The sequence below is a fragment of the Bos taurus genome, chromosome 4, assembly GCF_002263795.3.
Source record: "Bos taurus isolate L1 Dominette 01449 registration number 42190680 breed Hereford chromosome 4, ARS-UCD2.0, whole genome shotgun sequence".
In the NCBI taxonomy this organism is placed as follows: Eukaryota; Metazoa; Chordata; class Mammalia; order Artiodactyla; family Bovidae; genus Bos; species Bos taurus.
The window spans coordinates 105,912,491-105,927,508 of NC_037331.1; the positions used below are offsets into that span (position 1 = coordinate 105,912,491).

General features: G+C 42.4%; 2 protein-coding genes, 1 long non-coding RNA gene, 1 pseudogene and 1 gene segment (V, D, J or C); 3 read left to right on the forward strand and 2 right to left on the reverse strand.

The window, feature by feature from the left end:
- Positions 1 to 15,018, forward strand: part of LOC100300510 (T cell receptor beta constant 1) — a gene marked incomplete in the record, with an annotated part of 535,695 nt that overhangs the window by 340,533 nt on the left and 180,144 nt on the right.
- Positions 1 to 15,018, forward strand: part of LOC509513 (uncharacterized) — a 283,704-nt gene that overhangs the window by 107,147 nt on the left and 161,539 nt on the right. Inside the window, 1 exon segment of the mRNA NM_001080904.1 lies at positions 9,713 to 9,717. Within this exon segment, the coding sequence (NP_001074373.1) occupies positions 9,713 to 9,717 (5 nt within the window).
- On the forward strand, positions 136 to 5,180 carry LOC112446446 (uncharacterized). The gene is made up of 2 exons (XR_003034442.2): positions 136 to 2,734; positions 2,925 to 5,180. It is a non-coding gene; the product is annotated as an uncharacterized lncRNA (long non-coding RNA).
- LOC101903933 (T cell receptor beta variable 20-1-like) lies at positions 9,395 to 10,523 on the reverse strand. The segment is given in 2 exon segments: positions 9,395 to 9,993; positions 10,476 to 10,523. Coding segments are annotated over 2 exon segments (381 nt in total).
- Positions 12,990 to 13,676, reverse strand: LOC101903865 (T cell receptor beta variable 19-like; annotated as a pseudogene).

A 15,018-nucleotide genomic window follows, 5' to 3' on the forward strand; every position in this document is an offset into this window, starting at 1 on the left:
ATCTTCACTTATTTCAGATTTTTAAAATGTTTTCCTTTAAGATTTAATATTTTTCTGTATTAAAATCTCATTTACCTAATCAATTTGTTTTTATGTATTTTATGTTATTTTAAAATTTGTAAATGGTCTCTCCCTAAAAATATTTTTAACTGTTTGTTGCTGGAATATAGAAATAAACTGACTTTTTATATCCATGTTAAATTCAGTACTTATTAAATTTATTGTTGTTAATAATGCAATACATCTCTAGATTCCTTTGGTTCTTCTAAATTTGCCATCTGTCCTTAATCACTGTTTTTCCTCCTTTTCTTATTCACACTCTTTTCTCTTGTTCTGCTGGTTTGAAATTCAGCACAGTCTTGACTAGAAATTGTGGTCACATTCATTTACTTATTCATCAGCTATGTTTGACGTGGACAACTACAGATACTGGATATGCGGTAGATGCTATGGGGGTTACAAAGTGTAACATTAGATCTTACTATTAAAGGAGTTCCTGGCGTGCCAGGATATCCGCATCATTATCCCCAATGCTGCTGGACCAGGTTCATCTTGGCTGACCCACAGGAAGACAAAAGACTAGATGCCCATGTTTGGAGCAAGAAGAGGTTTGTTTGCAAGGCAACCAAGCAAGGAGATGAGAGATCTTATGCCCAATTTGTAATTGGGTTCTTTTGTGTTTTTTAAATTGAATTGCCTTAACTCTTTAGATATGTTGGATATTAATGCTTTACTGGTGTTATTTTTTGCAAACACTTTCTTCCATTCATCAGGTTGGATTTTTGTTTGGACAACTTTTTTTGTCTCTTCCTTTTTTCTGTGAGAAGATTTTAATCTTGATTAGGTCCCGTTTGTTTATTTTTGCTTTTGTTTCTTTTCTTTGTAGAGACAGATCTAAAGATACGTTGCTACAACAGATGTCAAAGAATGTTCTGCCTGGGTTTTCTTCTGGGAGTTTTATGGTTTCCGGCCTTACACGTTGGTCTTTAATCCATTTTGAGTTTATATTTGTGTGTGGGGTGAGGAAATGTCCTAACTTCATTCTGTTATGTAGTTGTCCAGTTTCACTAGTCCTGCTTATTGAGGAGGAAGTTGTTTCCAAACTGTATATTCCTGCATTCTTTGCTGTAGTTGAACTGACCATACAAGCCCGGGTTTATTTCTGGGCTGTCTGTTCTGTGTCCATTTTTGCACCCGTTCCATTCTGTTTTGATTATTACAGCTTTGAGCATTCACTGACATCAGAGATTGTACTATCTCTAGCTTTGTTCTTTTTTCTCTTGATTGCTTTCACTATCTGGGACCTCATGTGGTTTCATACCAATTTTACAACTATTTGTTTTAGTTCTGTTCATAGGCACTTTGACAGAGACTGCAGTAAATCTGTAGTACAGACCTTTTAACAATATTAATTGCGGAACTGGCTGATAGGAAAAATAAGAAATATATTCACAGGCTTGACCAACAGAGAGGCAGCATCCACATTTTTCTTTGCAAATCATGTGCTTTTTCAAATATTCCCCTTAATTATTCTTAACTCTCCAGCTTATTTTCATAAGCAAAATATATTTCTTCTTAACTTTAACAATATGTTTGATTTAGTCTCTTTTCCTTTAAAGCAGAGCAGTCCTAACAGTTGGGCACACAGAAAATGAGGCTACTTTTGTGATCTCAGTTTTGTTTGCTGGTAAACACGAACTTCTGGAAAAGGTCCTTTCTGTAAACCTCTATACTGAGGTTGAGACATCAACTGAGAAATGTAAAGACTAAATCGAAGTACGAAAATATAAAGTCTTTGCAGAAAATATTTTAATAAATAAATTCCTTATGAGTATTAAAAAGTACATTCATAATATATCTCTTAAAACAATTTCAGGAAAAACTAAGAAAAATTAAACAAAATATGTGCAGAACATGGTTGATAAAGAAAATATACAAAGCAATGGTGAGAGAAGTTAAAAGGACCTCAGTAAAATGCCATGGGGGATGTTTTGGGAAGGGGGAAACGTTTTGTGTCTTGATTGTCATCCTGGTTACATGGGTGTAAAAACTTGTGAAAATACATCAGTATGTGCCTAAAATGGGTGTATTTTGTTGTGGGTATGTTATGCCTCAAAGATGCTTTTAAAAGTTGCACGATTGCAGGAATCTGGATGAAGGGAGTTGCTGAGTTTCTTGCTCAGTTTCTCTGGCAGGGACAGCTGAGAGAAGCGGTGATGAACCCTGAGTCTCTGGGTCTGGATCCATGAATGTGCAGAGCCCGGTGATTAGGGTGCCCGGGGAAGACAGATGACCTGCCGATTATCCTTAGTCCTGAAGGCACAGCTTTATCAGGTGAAAAACACAGAACTACATGTTTTAATAAGACTGTTATTAATCCACCAAGGTCACAACCTTTGTCTCCTTTGCCAGATACCCTGCCAGCTGGGGAATCTGAGACCCCTTACAGCTTCCTGCCCCACCCTTGGGTGTGTGTTCCCACCAGCTGGTTTCCATCTCCCCTTCTGCTCATCCTGTGTGGTCATTTACAGATTTTTTCCTTCTGGCTAATGCTCTTTCAAGGTGGGCTTCTCTTAGTTCCTGCCCTCCTACAACACCACTGATTTCCTGAGCTGGGTCCACGGTGAGTTTGTGCTCTAAGGAGAGCTGACGTGCAGCACTGTGGACTGGCTGCTGGCACAGAAATACAGAGCCGAGTCCGCTGCCTCGGTGGACTTGATTTCCAGGCTGCAGGGTGAGTTTTGGCGGCACTCAGCTGAAAATCGCTGTTTGAACATGGCTGTATCTTCCACAATGTCTTGCTTCTGAAAGTAAACCAAAAATTCTAATGCTTCTTCCAGCTTCTTGCGATACCAGTAAACATAAGAGTGTCCTTTTATGGGGACACAATCCATCTTTGCTTTCTATTCTTTTCCTTTGACCAGATGACTGGGACTCTGGGTGACCTCAGTGTCCATGGAGCCTGTAAGGAAAGAGAGAGAAAGTACAGTGAAAGCCCAGGAGAAAGCCTGATTTTGCTGCCACAGGAGAATGTCCTGAAACTGGAATCCAATAAGTTCACCTCACCTGCTCCCCAAAAGAAAACAAAAAGCCGCACAGCACAGAAGGCTGAAGCACATGGCTGGCTCAGGGAGAAAGCAGGGCAGCGACTTTTTCTCTAAGGCTCCTCATCCCCCTTCAGCACCTGCTTGTGACGTGATTACTTTTCGTGGTCATCATATGGAAAATGAGACTAACGTTGCACAGCCTGGGAGGGCAGAGAAAGCTGGTTAAACAACTGGTGTGGATTTCAAACTGCTTTAATTTTCTTTCTCCTGATTCTGCTCTTTCACTATTTCTTTAAAAATAAAAGTTATTTGCATATTAACAATTTATTTCCTTTTTTACCTTGTAGATTTGCCTTTTCCCTTCCCTCTCAGACAGAACAGCTTGCTGTTATCAATCATAGTTTCCACTGCACTTAAAAAATCATATATCTGCCTCTTTAAATTAAAGAGTTAAAAGTTGAACTTATGCAAAATAATATTTATGATGAATATGCAATCCATTTAGGGAAAAAAATAAAGGGAATCCTCTTGTTTGAATCAATCAGCTTAGGAGTTAGATTAGCACTAAGAATGTTTAAGCCCCTGTGTTATTTTTATAGACTTCATGGTTGTTTTTCTACCATGTCCATGTAACTACACTCCTGAAATTCATATTTTTATTCACTTGCTTTTCATTACAGTTTTTCTCATTTATGTAAGAATCTGAAAATTTTGTATTAATCAGTGTTGTACGTCTTTTAAGTGTTTTTGAGGGAGTTCTTTTTCTTGGCCATGCTCTTTTCATTCAACATATGCCTATGATATTAAATCATGTTGTCTCATGTAGTTTTAGATAAATCAGTTTCACTAATATGTAGGATTCCACTTACTAGTTTGTCAGAATCTATTATCCATTTAACCTCATGCACCCTCGTTGTTGTTTTTTTTCTCACCCAGATTTTAATGCTACGACAAATAGGAGTGTATTCTTACACAATTCTTTACATACTTAAGTGTAAAGTTTCTGTATACCTGGGATTGTAAAAATTGAGCCTTAGGGTCACCACGTCTATTTTACATAGCAAGACAAAATGGTTTCCAAATTAATTAAGCAAATAAATAGTCCCACAACAGTTTATGAACTACATTCAAATGTTCCTCTTCTAGCATCTAGTACATTGGCATGTACTGTTCTTTTAATTTTGTCAGTCTGTTAGGTTAAAGTGGTATCTCACTATAGCTTTAGCTTGCATTTTTATGACTGCGAAGGAGATTGATATTCTAAAGTAATACATTTATAGGCCACTGGTTTTTCTGAACATTGCTCTTTTCTCATACTTTTGGTAGATTAACTAGCATTTATTTGTAACAGTTCTTCATATATCTCAGATACTAAACTTTGTCATTTACATGTATGCTAATATCTTTTCAATTCGTGACTTGTGTTTTAACTCTTTGTAAATTTTTTGTTGATATTTCTTATTTAGTAAAGTCTATCATTCTTTTTTGGGGGGAAGGTGTGAATTCTTTAATTCTTTATAAGCAATGTTTCCATAACTAAAGTTCATAAAAATATATTCCTATATTTACCAAATAGTTAATAATTTAAATGTTGCAGTTCAGCATTTAATCCTTTTAGAATTTTGGGTTTTTTTTTGCATATGTAGTGAGAAAGAGTTTAGATTAATTTTTCTTCCTGTGGAGAACTACTTGTCCCAGAAGAACCTGTATATTGCATTACTCCCCTACATACCTGCAGTGGTGGCTTTACCATATATTAAGTGCCTATATATGCACGGTGCTATTTTAAATCTATGGTTTTCCATTTGTCCACTTAGTTATACGAAATTATAAAATAATTTGATGATTAGATTGCAAATTCACATCACTTTGTAGTTCTTTAATATTATCTTGAGTATTCTCTCCTCTTTTTTCCCACTTAAATTATGACTATTTTGTCAAATTTCATGAAATTCCTGTTGTGACTTTGTTTAGTGCTATAGTGAATACATAGATGATAGTGCTGAAATTGGAATAATTTTAGTACTGGTTTAACTTATTCATGATCACGGCATGTAACTTCAGTTATTTCAGATTTTAAAATGCCTTCCTCTAAAATTTAATAAATTTCTGAATTGTTTATCTTTGTATAGATTTAGGTGTATTATCTTTTATGTTTTCTGTTACTAAATGATATCTCTTTAAAAATCTATTGCTAGTGTATGGGAATAAACTGACTTTATGTTAATTTTCATTAACTTATTAAGTGTTATTATAAATAATGCAATGCTTCTTTAGATTCCTTTGCGCCTTCTAAACTTGTCATCCGTCTATAATCACTCTTTCCCCCTTCTTTTTTCATTTTCATGCTTTTTTCTTGTTTTGCCAGGCTGGAAATTCAACACAATGTGAAACAGAACTAGTGATGACCTTCATTGACTTACTTATCAATGACGTGTGACCAGAACAACTACTGGTACTGTAGACTGTGCTACATGCTCTGGGGATTAGGAAGTGTAGAATTAGATCCTGCTGTTTTCAAGACCTATTGTCATCCCAGGATAACTGCAAATCATTCTCCCAACTGTTACCATGTTCATTTTGCCCTAAGTACAAGGAGCCAAACTGCTGAGACTCTGATGTTTGCAGCAAAGTAAGGGCTTCTTCTCAAGCCAGCCAAGCAAGAGTATCCCCGCCCTCCTACCCCGTTGGGCTGACTCTGCGACCCATGAACTGTAGCCCTCCAGGCTCTTCTGTCCATGGGATTCTCCCGGCAAGAATACTAGAGTGGGTTGTCGTTTATTTCTCCAGGGCATCTGCCCGACCCAGGGATGGAAACCATGTCTCCTGCATTGGCCTGTGGGCTCTTTACCACTGAGCCACCAGGGAAAACAAGACCTCAAATCCGCCTCCGCAAAGGCAAGGGGCACAGGGCATTTAGACTGTCACGAATGAAGCATGACCTGAAGGTCTGAGATATGGGCTTCCCTGGTGGCTCAGTGGTAAAGAAATCCACCCTGCCACTGCAAGGGATGTGGGTTCAATCCCTGGATTCGGATGATCCCCTGGAGAAGGACATGGCAACCCACTTCAGTATTCTTGCCTGGAGAATCCCATGAACAGAGGAGCCTGATGGGCTACATCCATGGGGTTGCAAAGTGTCGGGCACGAGTTAGCTACTGAGCACGTGCACATGGGGAGCCTGGGGCACTTGGGAAGCTTGGGACTGAAAAAATGTGCATGCGTTGTCCTTCTCTGCTGGGGTAAATGAGCTGTAGCCTCTGCCCGTTCACCACAGAAGTGCTCAGCAAGATCTGAAAATGGAGTCTTGGATCCTCTGAGGTCAGAAGGTCCCCAGGCAGACACCTGTGCTTCCCTAGGAGGAGGGTCGCTGGTTCTAACCAGTCTCAACCAGTTTGGCTCAAACTAGACACAGCTGACTCTGGGCTCTGCTGCACTACCGGCAGTTTCCTGGAAAATAACTCAGGCAAACATCTTATTCAGGATACATGCCACGTGGAGGCCAAGCAAGTCTTAAAACGACCTTGATTAGTGAAGGCAGGTGCAATGGATCTGATTAATCCTTACTCATGCTTTCACAACCACTACCTCAAAGATCTCACCTGAGTTTCCAGAAGTATCAGACAACTTCTCAAATGAAGGAAGGTTGGTGCTGCTCACTATGAGCACCCCCTAGTGCTCAAGTGAAAGTCACTCAGTCATGTCTGACTCTGCAATCCCAACCACCATACAGTCCATGGGATTCTTCAGGCCAGAATACTGGAGTGGGTAGCTTTTCCCTTCTTCAGGGGATCTTCCCAACCAAGGGACCGAACCAGGCCTCCCGTTTTGCAGGCAGATTCCTTACCAGCTGAGCCATAAGGGAAGCCCAAGAATACTGGAGTGGGTAGCCTATCCCTTCTCCAGTGGATCTTCCCGACCTAGGAGTTAAACCGGAGTTTCCTGCCTTGCAGGAGGATTCTTTGCCAAAGGGAAGCCCTGATAACTCTGACTGACTGACTGACTAGATGGTCAGAGGGGCACACTTCTCACAGGCCCTCTGGTCTCAGGCGGTCTTCACCTCCTGTGTGGCAAGTGGGGAGTTTCTCTATGCTGCACAGTGGCAGCCAGACACCCCAAGAATCATCAGGATAGGAAACATGCAGCCATGCGTGTGGTGACCTGCTGGAGTACTGCAGAGACTTGCTACTAGTACTTAGTTACACAGTCACTGATCCAGTACTGATTGGTGTTATTGATCAGTTGATTAAATTTAATCTCTTAGGGCCACATTCATGGTGAGTGGGCTCCTCAGATCTCTGTCCTCAGTCCTTTGATCTTTTCTTTGTATATTCTGTCATCAAGGGATCAAGAAGGCAGTTTCATTCTTCCAGTTATGGAAATTGTCCCAAATTTTTACCTTCACCCAGGTCCATTTTTTGAGCCCCTGACTCCTACGTACTACTGCTTTCTGCATATTTCTGGTGAGATTTCTGTCCCAGAGCATCCCCAATATCAAGAAAATCATGATCTTCTTCCCACTTGGTCCTCCTGATTCATCTGACTTGTAGTCAAAAGCTTCCTCTCCATCTATTGCCTCTCGTGATGAATCAGTTACCCAGGTCTTGATTTCATTTCCTAATTATGTTTTAAAACTCTCATTTCCCTGTATTTCTAGCACTGCCACCATCATTGTCCTAGCTTCAATATCCCTTCAGTTGTTTCTTTCATTGTCTCTCCTTTTTGATCTCACACGCGTGCTGATGTTGTTTAGTCACTAAGTCGTGTCCAAGACTTTTGTGACCCCATGGACTGCAGCACACCAGGCTTCCCTGTCTATCACTATCTCGCTGAGTTTGCTTAAACTTGGGTGCACTGAGTCGCTGGTGCCATCCACCCATCTCATCTTCTGTTGCCCCCTTCTCCTCTTGCTCTCAGTCTTTCCCAGCCTAAGGGTCTTTCCAACGAGTCAGCTCTTCACCCCAGATGGTCAAAATATTGGAGCTTCAGTGTCAGCATCTGTCCTTTCAATGAATATTCAGGACTGATTTCCTTTAGGCTGGACTGGTTGGATCTCCTTGTAGTTCAAGGGACTCTCAAGAGTCTTCTTTAGCACCACAATTTGAAAGACTCTCTCTAACACTCTTTATTTCTAGGCTTTTTATATTTTGCTAATCAAATGGATATCAATTTACATATAATTGTGTCTTTCTCCATGTTTCTTGATCACCAGGAAATCAATGTTTATTGATTACAGATGTTTCTTCTCCAAAGTGTATGTTAATATTTTTGCTTATTTTTACTGGGCTAAGCAAGGAGATCCAACCAGTCCATTCTGAAGGAGATCAGCCCTGTGATTTCTTTGGAGGGAATGATGCTGAAGCTGAAACTCCAGTACTTTGGCCACCTCATATGAAGAGTTGACTCATTGGAAAAGACTCTGATGCTGGGAGGGATTGGGGGCAGGAGGACAAGGGGACAACAGAGGATGAGATGGCTGGATAGCATTACTGACTCTATGGATGTGAGTCTGAGTGAACTCTGGGAGTTGGTGATGGACAGGGAGGCCTGGCGTGCTGCGATTCATGGGGTCGCAAGGAGTCGGGCACGACTGAGCGACTGAACTGAACTGATACAAGGTTTACCATCAATGTGTGATTTTTCCTTTTCCTAGAAAAGGATTTTTCAGGGGTTTAAACTCAGTGCTTCACCTACTAGCTTGTGGCTTCTGACAGAACTTTCTAGTTTTGAGACAAGCCTTGTTGTCTGAAGTCTTTCTTATTTATCCTTTCTGTCTTCTCCTCCCTCTGATCCCTTTGTGAAGGTTCTGCGCATGCTCTGTACTTGGGTGTAGAGGGTTGCCCCTTCCAGTCCTACCTTGTTCTTTTATCAACCTCAATACTGTATATAGCACATCCCTGAATTCTTTCATGAGTGAACATCTCTACTTGGCTGCCTAATGATTCCATTTGTCTTGAAAGTCTAGGATGGTGACAAGACAGTGCTGAATTTTCTTGGAGGAAAAAACTCCAGTGTTTATTATAAAAGTGTTAGTCACTCAGTCATGTCTGACTCTTTGTGATCCCCTGGACTAGCCTGCCAGGCTCCTCTGTCCATGGAATTTTCCAGGCAAGATACTGGATTGGGTTGCCATTCCCTTCGCCAGGGGAACTTCTCAACCCAGGGATGGATCAGACTTCCGTCTCCTGCATTGCAGATGGATTCCTTACTGTCTGAGCCACCAGGGAAGCCCATTATAGAAGTATTCATTGCTTTTCTAGAAGCATTTTGGGATCTACCTATAGGATTATGTGTCAATTTATCTAAGAACTTATGATTATCATATGGGAGAATCAGAAAAAAAAATCCAGATTTTATAATTTTCAGCCCAGGGAACTTTCCAGGTTGGTTGGCCATTTACAGGCCTAGCTCCATTTCCATATGGCTAGTTCTCAAGCACCATACCTTCCCCCTGCTCTCTACTCAGATATTTTTCTCTCCGTTTCTCTCTCTACACACATAGCCACAGATGACTCAGTCAGAGAGGCTGTGGCTTTTCTCTCTCCACACCTCCTTCCACAGGGCCCCATGGTTCAGTGGGGTGCGGAAGGGGTTTGCTACCAAGATTCTTGTCTGGGTCTCTGATCTCGACCCAGCGCTGTGTCTCTAGCACTGCAGAAGTAGAGGCCGCTGTCTGTAGGATCCACACTTGTCACCATCAGAGATGAAAATGTTCGGTCTGGCTGACTGATGGGAAACTTGTCCTTGTTATAACCTTGTTCGTATGTGGCATCAGTGCCCTCATTAGAAGTTGCCATCAGCACGAGGCCTCGTTTTGGGAACTGACGGTACCAGAACATACTTGAGGCTTGAAAGTCCAGTGCACGGCACTCGATGGTCACAGAGGCTCCACTCTTACTGACAGCCCTGCGGGGCTGCTGAGAGACGAGAGCGCCAAGCCCAGAGCCTGCTGAGACAGAGGTCAAGGAGATGAGAGCCCAGTGGGACAGGAAGACATGACCATAGGCAGAAAACCACAGCCTTGCTCATTCGCTCACCTTTCTCGTGGCTCCAAGGGAATCCTGTCTGTTATGTGAAATCATCCTGTCCTAATTCTTAGGCTTCTCATCCCCCATCTCTCCTGACTGGTGGCTCCTCACCTTACCCTTTACACCTCCAAATAGGATGGAATGTTCCCTCTCATTTTGTTCAGTGTAAAAAAAATCCACAGTCTTAAGGAATTCCCTGGTGGTCCAGCAGTTAGGATTCAGTGTTCTCACTGCCAGGGACCAGGTTCAATGCCTGGTGGGGGAACTAAGATCCCACAAACCAAGCAGCCAAAAAAACTTCAAAAATTATAAAAGTCCACAATCCCTGACTATCACTTCACACATGCCGACACACACACACAGACACTTGACCAAGCTACTTAGCTAATAAGGCTCGTACTGGGTCCCAGAAGCAGCAGAAGCACCAGCATCTTCAGGAACTGGCCTCACACCACACCTCTCAGCAGAAAGATATGACCTTGCCCTTTCTTTCTCCACCCCTAGAAGGAGGGCTGAGTGTCTGCATAATTCTAAGGATGCTCCAGTCTGCCCCCTGGTGGTCATCATTATCACTGATGCAGGATCCGCCCCTCTTTCAATCAAGTGAAAGTGAAAGTCACTCAGTCATGTCCAACTCTTTGTGACCTCTGGAACTATAGCCCATCAGGCTCCTCTGTCCATAGGATTCTCCAGGCAAGAATACTGGAGTGGATAGCCATGCCCTTCTCCAGGGGATCTTCCCAACCCAGGGAGTGAACCTGGGTCTCCTGCATTGCAGGCAAATTCTTTACTGTCTGAGGTGCCAGGGAAGCCCTTTTCCATAAAAGAACCATTCAAACATTGCTGGAAGAACTCAGAGATGTTCTAACCGAGCTCTCAATGTTATAGGACAGAAACTGAGGCCTAGATCATTGAAATGATAGTAGTTTCCTAGTCTTATGTAAGGAAATGGCTATATTTGTGTGGTAAATGACATTGTTAATTCTTTACTTCTGTAACGTATCCTCAAAGTAATCAAGACAACTCATGCCTGTTAATCACTAGAACCATAGATGAACATAAGAACTACCAGGCTAGAAGCTCAATGCTTCTTTACATTGAAAAAAAAACACGTCCTCATCTTCTCAATGAAGTATTTATTTCATGAGTATATTATGCCAGTCCCCTCATATAATGGACTTAATACTAAACATATCTATGTATTATATAAACACACATCTCTTTATAATAGTCTGAATGCGGTAGAAGTGATGCTATGATTTTTAAAGCTGGGTCACAAGTAACGTGATAGATCCCTCCAGGGTCTCTCGAATGCTCACTCTAGGGGAAGCCAGCCATGAGATAATCATTTTCACTACCCCGAGGCCACCATTCTGCAAGGAAACCCACCTAGCCACATTGAGGGGCTGAGGGTAGAAAGACAGACACGCTAGGCTGGTGCACAGCTGCCCAGGCACACCAGGGCAGGGGTCAGCCACGTGCGGAAAGATGCCATCTTGGATGTGCAGGCGACTGGAGCCTCAGGCGTCTCCCGCCTCAGGGACCATCTGACCATGACCGCCTCAGTTCAGTTCAGTTCAGTCGCTCAGTCGTGTCCGAGTCTTTGCGACCCCATGAATCATAGCACGCCAGGGCTCCCTGTCCATCACCAACTCCCGGAGTTCACTCAGACTCACGTCCATCCAGTCGCATGAGCAGCCCCAAATGCGGACTGCCCAGCCAGGCCCACTCAGCCCACAGAACCATGAGAGATAATATATGTTAAAGTCACTACATTTTGAGGTGGCTGTTGTTACTGTTGTATTTCTAAGCTTTTAAAATGAGATATAAATTCCACATATAATAGACTACACAAACCTTGAGTGTCCAGCATAGTGAAATTTCACGAATGACTTCATCTATATAACTACAACCCAGATCAAGATAGAGGACATTTTCATAACCCAGAAGCCTCCCTCATGCTTCTCTACAAGTGAAATAAAAATGCCCTCAGAATGTAGCTGCTGTCTTAACTTTGTACAGTCTGTGTTCTGGCTTCTTTTTCAAGAAGAGATCCATACATTCATGAGATCCATCCATGATTTCACAAATAATATTTGCTTTTCTGCTAGATTTGATTCCATTCCTAAGGGCAGCTATTTGTTCACCGTGTTGCTGATGGTCATTTGGGTGTTTCCAGCTTGAGGTCATCATGAATAGAGCTGCCATGACAGTAGGTTTTTTTCACATATCCCTTTCTACTTGCTCAGAATTCTGGACTATTTAAGTTTTTATACAATTAAACTGGTTTTCTGACTTGTCTAATTTACTCATTATTTTTTCTAGTAGATTTTTAAATTCAGAAACTATGTGTATGGTGTCCAAGAAACATTATAGTTATTTGATTCTATTTTTCTAGACATTGTTCTTCCAAGTGATGCAATGGCTTGTTAACACTAAGAAAACATTAAGTGACACTTTAACTTTTTTGACTTTCATACAGTCACTTTCTTACAACTTGGCCATGGGAATGGGGGCCATTATGACATTTAACAAAGAGTTCTTTTTAGTACTAGGGGCACCCTGAAATAATAAAGAGTTCGATAGTTTTACAGTGGATGTTTTAAAATCAAGTGATGTTTTAAAATCTGCCTTTTTTGGTCATAAATTCTTCCACTGGAAGGAGGAAACCTGTTTCCTTTCAGTAGTTGATTTAGTTGCTAAGTCATATCTGGCTCTTTGCAACCCCATGGACTGGAGCCCGCCAGGCTCTTCTGTGCATGGGATTGTCTAGGCAAGAATACTGGAGTGGGTTGCTATTTCCTTCTTTAGGGGATCTTCCTGACCCAGGGATCAAACCCACATCTTTTGCATTTCCTGCATTGGCAGGCAGATTCTTACTGCTGTGCCACCTGGGAAGCCCCCTAGTGTAGATAGGTGTGATTTTTAAGAATCAACCCAGGGGATTGCTGAATCATGACTGTGCCATTCCACGACGTGTGTTGCTGCAGCAGCTGCTTTGGGTGCCTGGTTCAGGAGGAAGAAGCTGACTGCCCAGGATACTGAACACAGAAAAGCCCCATCACCTGGTGGGAAGCAGGACTCATTTGTGTGCAGAGAGGAGGTGGCTTTGAGTCACTGTGTCTCTACTAGCAGCACAGAGATACAGAGCCGTCTGGTTCTTCTGTGCTGATGTCACGGTAAGAGGAAAAGAAAGGCTTCTTTTCACGAGAGGCGCTGTAGCCTTTAGCTATGTCTTCTTTCTGAACATTGTTTACAAACTCGCGAGAAGAAGATCTGCCTCATCCCTAGACCTGGGTCCTGTCGGTACAGTACATTGAGTCGTAATCAAAATCCTGTTCACATTCCAGGGTCCACAGCTCCCGCCTTCCCTTTTTGAGCAGGTATTTAGGGGTCTGAGTGACCCCCACCAGCCACGGTGCCTATGGAGAAAGGGAGCAACTCGGGAAACAAGGCCCAAGAGGGCAGCCCATGCTGCTGCCGTGAGGGAAAGTTTAGCTCTGGAGCTGAGCGTCTTTAGGATGGGAATCTGCTCTCTGAACCCGGGACTCACTGCTCCCAAGAGACAAAGGCCACCGCAGCAGATCACCTGGTTTGCCATAGTGGGAAGGGGGTCTCTCTCATAGCCCCAGCACAGACCGATGAGAAAGCACTTAGTTATGGGGCTTCCCCTGGTTGCATGTGTGGAATCTATAGAAGCCCAGAAAGGAGGGTTGGACAGGATCCTGTAGATATTCAAAGAGGGGCTCCCTAATCTGGCAGATGAGGCGACTGAGGGACAGAGATCTGAATCACTTGCACCTCCCTTTGTGCCTCCCTCCCCCAAACTCTGCATTTTGTCCTGGCCCTAGTGGGCGCCACCCCACATTTCCAGGCCAGAGGCCTCACTGTGATTGGCCCACCTTCCTCCTTGCAGTAAAGGAAGGTTTGATCACAATGGAGGCACAGTAGATGCTCTGGTCACACAAGAACTGTAGAGTTTAGTTTTTTAACTTTTTATTTTGCAATGGAGTATAGTTGATTAACCATGTTTTATATTTTCAAAGGGGACTCAGCCATACATATACTTGTATCCATTCTCCCCCAAATACCCCTCCCCGTCCATGCTGCCACATAGCCCTGAGCAGAGTTGCCTGTGTTGTACAGTAGGTCCTTGTTGTTCATCTGCTTTTGATTTTCCTGCAATTGTTTCATCAAAGAAAATGATAACAAAACGGTGTCTGTAGGTGTCCAACATTTTTGTGTGATGAGAATGAAAAAAAATAAAGTTCACTGAGATGAAAATCTGAGGGTGTGTGTTTCTAATGAATAATATTTCAGGATCAGACCCATCTCTTAAATTCCAGACCAGTTTATCCAACTTTATTCCCACCATCTCTGGGATATACCATAGACATTTGAAGAATTTCTAATCCTGGCATCCATACCTACCTGTGCGAGCACTGGGCAGGGGACACTCCAGAATGAATAAGAGGCAACATAGCTTGGTATAACGAGCACAACCCTTTTGGCCACACAAACCTGTGTTTTCTCTCTCTTTCTCCACAGCCCACCTCCCATTTTTTTGAGCTTGAGAAAGAAAAAGTGAAGTCCTGAAACCGTGTTTTCCTATGTTGAAAATGAAGAAAATAGTGCCTTTGCTTGTCTTGGTGATTAAATAAATCCTATATTTAAAGCATGCGGTAGAGAACTCGAAATAGAGTATGAAGTAAAGAGAAGCATCAGGCAATGCATATTTCCCATGACAAATGATGTGGTTCTAATTATGTTCCCGTTTTGGGGTAACAGAGTCTTCGTCCCCGAGCCTTAGTTGGCGTGTTCCAGCCCTCTCCTGTCTCCATCTTCATGCCTTGGAAGGCTTTGTAGCCAATTTCACTAATCAGACATGTCGGCTTCTCCAGCTCACTGCTGTTTCTGGGATAGGGCTGGAGAATGTTTGTGCA